Source organism: Leptidea sinapis, chromosome 19 (assembly GCF_905404315.1).
Source record: "Leptidea sinapis chromosome 19, ilLepSina1.1, whole genome shotgun sequence".
In the NCBI taxonomy this organism is placed as follows: Eukaryota; Metazoa; Arthropoda; class Insecta; order Lepidoptera; family Pieridae; genus Leptidea; species Leptidea sinapis.
In genome coordinates this window covers 11,887,543-11,895,965 of record NC_066283.1, presented here as the reverse complement: position 1 = coordinate 11,895,965, position 8,423 = coordinate 11,887,543, and the positions used below count along the sequence as shown (strand labels likewise).

The 8,423-nt window shown below is 34.3% G+C and overlaps 1 protein-coding gene across 2 annotated transcripts; it reads right to left on the bottom strand.

The window, feature by feature from the left end:
* Window positions 1-2,129: 2,129 nt before the first annotated feature.
* LOC126969847 (uncharacterized) lies at window positions 2,130-7,425 on the bottom strand. 2 transcript variants are annotated; one of them, XM_050815423.1, is made up of 5 exons: window positions 7,173-7,425; window positions 6,937-7,017; window positions 6,558-6,638; window positions 6,004-6,076; window positions 2,130-3,289 (listed from the first exon to the last, which is right to left on the bottom strand). In XM_050815423.1, the coding sequence occupies exons 1-5, from the start codon at window positions 7,235-7,237 to the stop codon at window positions 3,008-3,010; spliced, it is 582 nt and encodes a 193-aa protein (XP_050671380.1). In that variant the 5' UTR covers window positions 7,238-7,425; the 3' UTR covers window positions 2,130-3,007. The 2 variants fall into 2 exon arrangements, with proteins under 2 accessions (XP_050671380.1, XP_050671381.1); XM_050815424.1 differs by lacking the exon at window positions 6,558-6,638.
* Between the last annotated feature and the right edge of the window lie 998 nt (window positions 7,426-8,423).

Here is an 8,423-nt window from a genome sequence, read left to right as displayed (position 1 = left end):
TTACCGCAGCTTCTAGTTTTTCTAAATTAAAAGGTATTCCCGCTGCTTCTTGCCACGCGCAGGCTTTTCGGCACAATAATCGTTGATGGATTGCAAAGTTTTAAGAACTTTGGGCCAAGATTCTTTCAAACTTTTACATGAATCCTCTCTAGCTGACCAACATGTGAGATTTACCCTTTTAACGCTTTTTCCTTTTCCAATTTCAGTCATTTATTATTGCCAGCGTTGTGTGGAGCCCACAGTAAAAGCAATTGCTTTTGTAGAGGTGTTGAAATATTTATTATTTAGCACTGCAGGACTATATTCCAATTTTTGTTCAATATTTTAATTTATCTCCAATTTTAGAAACTCGTATTTCGTGTGTGTTAATTTTTTTTTTCAATTTGTAAATCGAAATAATAAATTTATGAACTAAATTTGCCGCCTCTTAAAATTTGCCGCCCTAGGCTCCAGCCTACTCAGCCTGCTGGTAAATCCGCCACTGTACCTACTAATATTATGTATTTCGCATTGAATGTTAGCTTTAGATATTTTGTGTTTAGATTGTTATTGGGTTGCGTGCGACGTTGCCGCTCATACGGTTCACGGACTAAGGCTGAAACCACGTTGCCAGCTGTTTGAACTCGCCTACCAGACATGGACGGATAGCAGCGAGCTACTAGCGAGCAGTCAAAATAATATTATCAAATCGTCTTGCAACCGTGCATCATGCGTGACTGGAGAGTGGAGACGCTAGTTCGAACGACAATCCTTTCACCGAAACTAGCCTTCTAGATGCTTCACTATATATGAAATAAATATACCTAGGCATAGAATTAGAACGTGAGTAGGCCCAAGCGAAATGAAGCAGTTTCAATGTGGACGTTTATGACCACATACGCTTCCCGCTGCGTCAGTGTCAGTCTGTCAACTTCCAGGGCAATCAGTGCGCAAAATTTAATGGAAATATTACTAACTGTGCAGTGAAAGGGTGTCAAAAAGCGTCTTATAATAAAAATTATGATAAGAAAATCACATTTCACACCTAAATACTATTTCACAACTTTTAAGTTGAGCTAATAAATTCGTCAAAACAGCAAAATATTTTGTAAACAAAACAGACGCCATTAAAAAAATATGTTGCCAGCTATGAAAGTACTATATATCCCAAGTTCCTCCGCTGGGATAATTTTTTGTGTTTATTGGTAGATATAGAAAGGAGGCTATAATGTACGACGCCACATGATGTTATAAGTATTCAAAGTCAAAGTCAAATTATCTTAATTTCAATTAGGCTTAAACTAAGCGCTTTGAATAGTGACTATAAATATTTCTTTTAAATTCCTGAATTTAAAAGAAATCTTAACTATATAAACGGCCACTCTTTTTAACCGACTCCAAAAAAGGAGGAGGTTCTCAATACAATCCGAGGTTCTCGAGAGTGCAGAGAACGAATTTGGGATCATTTTTGAAATCCAATTTGGGATCATTTTTGAAATCCATATTGGATTTAAAAAATGACCCCAAATTCGTTCTCTGCACCCTCGAGAACCTCGGATACGGTATCCATATTGTTGAAATCATAATTTTGCACAGCGGCCATCTTGGATTTCAAAAATGATCCCAAATTCGTTCTCTGCACCCTCAAGAACTTCGGATACGATATCCATATTGTTGAAATCATAATTTTGCACGGCGGCCATCTTGGATTTCAAAAATGATCTTAATTTCGTTCTCTGTACCCTTGAGAACCTCGGATACGATATTCATATTGTTGAAATCATAATTTTTCACGGCGGCCATCTTGGATTTCAAAAATGATCTTAATTTCGTTCTCTGCACCCTCGAGAACCTCGGATGCGATATCCATATTGTTGTAATCATAATTTTGCACGGCGGCCATTTTGAATTTCAAAAATTATTCCAAATTCGTTCTCTGCACCCTCGAAAACCTCGGATATAGCTGGAAACGGCGCCTTTATCGTCTCGTTTTTCCGTTTTATCGAGTTTCAAAAAACAACGATTTTAATGATCTTCTTTACTTATACTTCAAACATTGTTGCAAGAATAATTAAATACCTACGTGATGTTTTTATTAAATTCTTAATTTATATTTTATTTCTTCTTTCTTTATTACATATAATGTGCGTGTTGGCGAGTGTAAGTACGTGACGCTCACGCACACATTAATTGTAATGTTACTTCTGTATTGACAAGAACTATGAATGAAACTATCGTTCTGAGCGTTATTATTCTATGTACCTAGGCATATTCGTAAATGTAATTTAGCGATAATGAAACAGCATAATATACACTTTGAAGTCACGGACGAGTAAAACAAGAAGGACTCCGCGCCGTGATATTAGCAAGTGAAGCACCGTTATGCTAGTGTGTGTGCGGTTACGCGGGATACTAGTTACACAATTTTTTCTCCCTTAAATAATCATATATGGCCACAAATCCTCAAATATAGTATCGTTTTTACACTTTTTCACAACGCACGACGCGATTAAAAATATTTCATTGAGACGCAAACTGATCTGTCACTTCTCATTATGCCGCCTATCGGCCTGTAGTAGTGTGTGTGCGTGGGTCTATGTATTTACACGTTAATCGGCTTGTTTTGGTGCTACACTGTTATGTAAGGTGACACGGAGTCCTTGTTTTTTTACTAGTCCGTATTTGAGGTAGGTATTGCCATGAGAATAAAGTATTATCACATTAAGATATAGATTCCTATGGTACAAGATCCTGAAGGACGTGTTTTTTTTAGATAAAACTAATTTTAAAAAAACGTTCAGGGAGTATGCAATGTATTAGATAGCGATAATTTACACATAAAAATTGGTTACAATTATCTGTAATTTACTTTTGTATTTAAATAAATTTTCTGGTGTAAATTGTAACTTCCTAGGAATGTTTTTTTTATATATTGTACGTCATTTTAAAGAAAATCATGTAAAAATTGAAAAAAATATTTGGATGAGTAAAATATAAGTATCATCTATATGATCTACAGAAGTTATAACTATACATTATTTTTAAGTAGGTCTTCATGCAGAATACCAAGCTCAGCTCTATGTAATACAACGCTGATCATTTTTGTAGCCAACATTCTCTGTTGTGTAGACAGATTGGACAATTTATCTGCCCACTCCAACACGTGCGGGTCAACTTCGTTCAATTCAGATGTCCTCCGCTTGGTACCAGTGCTGGGAGCTTCTTCATCGGAAGTTACTTCTGTTTTAATAACAACTTCGTAATATTCATTGCTGTCATTGGAAGATTCAGCAGTGTTACTTGTATTAACCTGAAAGTGCAACATTCATTTAAATTTGTGAAATCATTATAAAGATTTATAATACAATTAAATGTTATTCTGTTTCATTTTAGTTTATGTAGTACTTTTTGACTATTTATAACCCTTTATAAAACAAAGTCCCCCACAGCGTCTGTTTATCTCTTAAACTACGGAACTGATTTGAATCTGCTTGTATCTAGTCGAATGACAAAGTGATTCACTAAGAAGTTTTAGGTGTAGGTATAATAATGTGGTATGTGTAATTTGTTATCTGGTTAGGGCCCTTCAGTGAGAAAAGTCCTTCCCTCTTTACCGCACCCCACCTCTACAATACTTCGTAAAACACTACTACAGCGTCATCTGGCGAACAATTTACGAATCACGTAAAACTCACAGACCTTAGAATGCGCAGACACGGCATTTACTATAAAAAATATTTATTTCTAAGAAAGAAACAAACGTGTATTGTTGCAAATAAATAATTTTGGGTCATGAATTCTGTGATTCTACTTACGTCCATGAATACTTTCAACGTTTATTCAGGTACCCACGGCTACATATTATCAAGCAAGCTGCATATAAAATGATTTTACTGAATAGGCTGATCTCGCATTGTATAGGATTTCCGAACAATAAGAGATAAGCTTATAATGGATTCGTATAACTTGATATGGTAGCCGTGTACAAGTATTCACAGTGATCTATAATACACAAATACAACACTGTGCGGTGTTTACTTTTCAGATTGTAGGTGAGTTACCTGTTGTTCAGACAGTAAAAGTAGAAAAATAAAATATAAATAACAAAAACAATTTTATTATTATTTATCATTTTACAAAGTAGGTACTTAATTTCTACTACAGTGTCGTCGCTACATAAGCCATCCGGACTGGCTCCTTAAAAAGAGAAACTCTGCGTCAACAAACAGACCACAAGGTTAAATTTTAATTATTCTTGCCTTTCTAACTGATTGATGGCAATGTTTTCGTTGTCTTTGGCATGTTTAATTGACGATACATGGTCAATATTGGTTTTGTACAATAAGTCTCGTCTCTCAAAGTTATGACAACTTCTGTCATATCGCCGCGTGAACTACTGACCTACGCAACTCTAGCCACTCGCTCCATTTACTACGTAAAACGGTTGCCCTTTCGACTAAACTTCACTTTTCTTTAGATTTACCATAAAGTTTTCTTTAATTTTATTAAAAACAACAACAGCAGTCTTGGCCATAATAATTGTGGTCTTGTTTCGATTTTTCTACGAATAAGGCTCTATTTTTTTGTTTCCTATTTAGGTATCTTGTTTTTCACTTTTTTGTTTATTGTTTTGCTTTCTAGCTGTTTTATTTTGCCTTGAGGGCTGTCTACTTTACTAATTGCTTTGTATAGCAGAGAAATGGACTTTTTTTTAAAGGCTACGGCAGCGGCTTGACATCTAGTTTGATACGAGTTTTTAAAGAAAAATTCACCCTTTTGCCACCAACCAATTTAGCCACCACAACAACATGTCCTGCAACATGTTGAATGATAAAACATATTATTTGCCATAAAGGGCTTAAAATGAAATCATTTGGCAGGTCCGTTTGACCGATATTATTACAGACGTATGATCTACGTGTGATCTATGTGTGGGCCCAGAAGCCATGGAGGTGACTAATAAATAAGTCGTCAAACAGAAGTTGATCATCAGGGTTACACTTATGTTTTTTCATTAATTTGCAAATAGTAGATCTTGTTCGTAGTATAGCTCTTTTTGTTATGACTTTTCGTTATTTTATGTTGTGTTAGTTCCAAAAGATGTGGTTCCGGCACTCAATATTTTCAACAGTCTGGATAAGGGTGAGCCTGTAATATATTGGAGTAGGTGCTAGCATCACCATAGGATATGAGTTTTCCGTAAATAATATTGTACATTCTCATAGATTCTTTAAATCCTTCTAAAATTATTTCAGACTGTAATTTTTGAAACATTTGTATTCTGGCGGATCGACATTTTTGTTTTCTGCACGGGCACAGATTAAACAGTATTTATTTTTGATGCGTAAAAACAGAATTTCTCCTGTATGTTTGCCAATTATTACAGCTGCGCTCTTAAGAGCATTATAATTCTTTTTATAACGACGTTTGGACCAGCAACCATTCCATTATTGTTTACCTTGCCGTTAGAAATTACGAATTGTTTTTCTCTTTCTGCAGCCTGATTCTAATAAAACATCTTCACATTTCTTACTGTTCATGGTTCTCTGAATATGTTTTTTCAGATAAAAACGGGAGGTTGATTGCTGACATAAGTTCATCCAGCTGTGAATGCTAATACAATAATACCTGCGACAGGGCAAGTATTAAAATTTTGATTACAACTTTTGATTACAAAGCTGACATTTAAATGTGAATTTTGACTGCAGACCAATTAGGATTTCAGATATGAGGTCAAGTTCTGTGAAGCTACATCCAAGTGGTCCATGGTTTGAAATTGTACGTTTTAATTCGGATACGAAGTGGCTGACATCAATAATTCTTCTGTTTATAATTTTTTCCTTATTTTCTGCTTCCTTTTCATAAAAAAACTATTTTTGTTATGTAATTACTCAAAAAATAAACACGCTAGAATAATCCAAGACCCGCAAGAATATTTAATCTGAAAATGTTTTTCAAATATAAAGTACCTTTTCTAACTTTCATTCAAGTTTGAAATACACGTAGAAGGTATCAGAAACTTACCTCTTCAAAGTTTTTATTGGTTTCTTCAGTGATTTTAGTTACTGTCAAGTTTCCTGCAAAGTCCTCTTGTAAACTGTAAACGAAAAATATTTTGCATAATGGTGACAGACTTTTAAGGTTAGGGTGACCAGCATAATGGTGATAATAACAAATACGATGATATTGCCAAATTAAAAAATGCCCGGCGCCTTCGGCTTCCAGAGTTGAAAATATTTGCACAGAAAATCAATCCGCGTTATAATATAATAAAGGAGCACAATCGCTTCTGCGACAAAAAAAAATATAAGTATTTGGAAGTTCAACGTATTTTTTTATGCAAATACGATACGGGCGTATTTGCTGATGAAATGGATCGATTTCCTGTGCAAATATTTTTAATTCTGATGTTTTCCAGCTTTGCTGCGCCCGACTAGTTAATACTTTCATAATTTCAAGTATTTCAGCCCGCACTAGGCCCTAGTGCGAATGAAGCCCTGGTGGTATACTAATGATGAAATAATTTGCTAATTATTTGTAAATAATTAAGATAGAGAAAAGGATTGTAAAATACTTACTCAGTATTGCTTTTTTCCATCGGTTGTACATTAAAAATAACCATTAGTGGTGGTTGTGCATCACTTTGGTTATCTTTTAACTTAAAAAAGATAATCTATTTTAAAATACATTAAATCTCTAATATTTACACACAAAAAGAAGTTACATGACAAGCGCTTCTTCTTTCTTCACCACGTAGGTAATCAATGTAAAGTATGTATGTCTGTAGATTCATTACTCTATGGCACACGCATGATCGAAGATTAATTCAGAGTCATTTTTATTTGTTGATACAAATAAATATTACATGACAATGATGAGATGTTATCACTTTACTAACTACTCATATGACATATCTTAGAGAAGTACTTAGAATGTTTGTAATAGTTAGATACATACCTGGTATCAACGTAATTTTGTTGAGCATGTTTAGACGTGGTTGGCGTTACGTCAATATTTTGTCTTTTTCTTTTAGCCAGGCTACAAAAAAAAATAGACTGATAAATAAATTGCTTTGTTTATTTTGATTACAATACTTAAAAAAACATATTCTAAATAAAGTATTTAAAAATATACGATACAAAATTGACAAATAATTTCACTGTTATTTAGAACATAACTACAAGACACCTTACCGAGCTTCAAGCATCTTTGCTACTTTTGCACGTCCTTGTCGCACAACTTTCTTGCACTTTGGCATTTTGAGTGTTAACACAACAGTAGCGGCTTTTCGCAATAAGTCTACAAAAAAAAACTATAAAGTAAACGAACGTTAATATCAAACACAATAAGCTAACGTATCTTTTAATAATGTGACGTGAGTGAGCAAGTGCGAGCCGACGCGGTAACAAACAGCGCGAGTGTCACCCTCGAGAGCTTACGGCAGAATGAATGACAGTAGTGAATACGCCCAAATTTTAGAATAAAATCATAATGAAACATATTTTGGCCTTTTGAAAAAAATATTTTTTTTTTGTAAAATATTCCTTGTTAAATTGTGTATCCATTTGTGTCAGTGGCAAAATAAAATAATGTTTACTTCACGAGAAGATGCACGTTATTAATCATTATTTCTCATTTCTGTGGTTACTTTGTAAGGAGATTAGTTAAAAAAGTTCTTCTTTAAAAAAAAAACTACCATACTGGAATCAAGATTACGTAGAAATTTAAAGTATTTTTTATTAGTTGATATGTCTTTTAAATCACAAGTAGATAGTTGGCTTCAAAAAACTTTTTGGACGTAGACGTACCTAAAGATGTGACGACGATTATTTTGAACATCGTAAGATCAAGCCGGCTGGGAGGTTTCATCGAAAACACTACCCAATTCCCTTTAAAATATAAAAAATAATTTATCGTGTTTCCCAATTACAGACCTACAGGAAAGTCCGTGACAGATTGTATCTAAATTATATATTTAAAAATTTTAAAAATAATTGGCAGGGTTAGGTAGGTATGTGAGTTTATTTACTCGACCATATTCAAAACAACAATATCAAAACAACATAGTTCATCAAGTGCATACATGAAATGATTCTTGTTGTTTACTGTACTGTGTCACTTGGGCGTGTCCTTTATAAGATAATTATGACAATGTGAGTAACGCGCAGAAAAAAATCGTTGTTCATTTATTAATAATAATATCAGGATATTATTATGTGTGGTGCAGCATGTTATGTATGAGTGGTGCAGCATGTAACCGGGTAGTATAACATAGAAATCAATATTTCGTCTAGTACCACTGACCTCTATTACATACCACTAGACTGGCGGCTGTCAAAGTGCTTTTGTGCCTGTTTTATATTCGCTATTTTGGCGCTGTTGGCCATGTAGCGAGAGTCTGCGGTACTAAAACTAGTGATGACAACCTCAGCAAACATCGATAG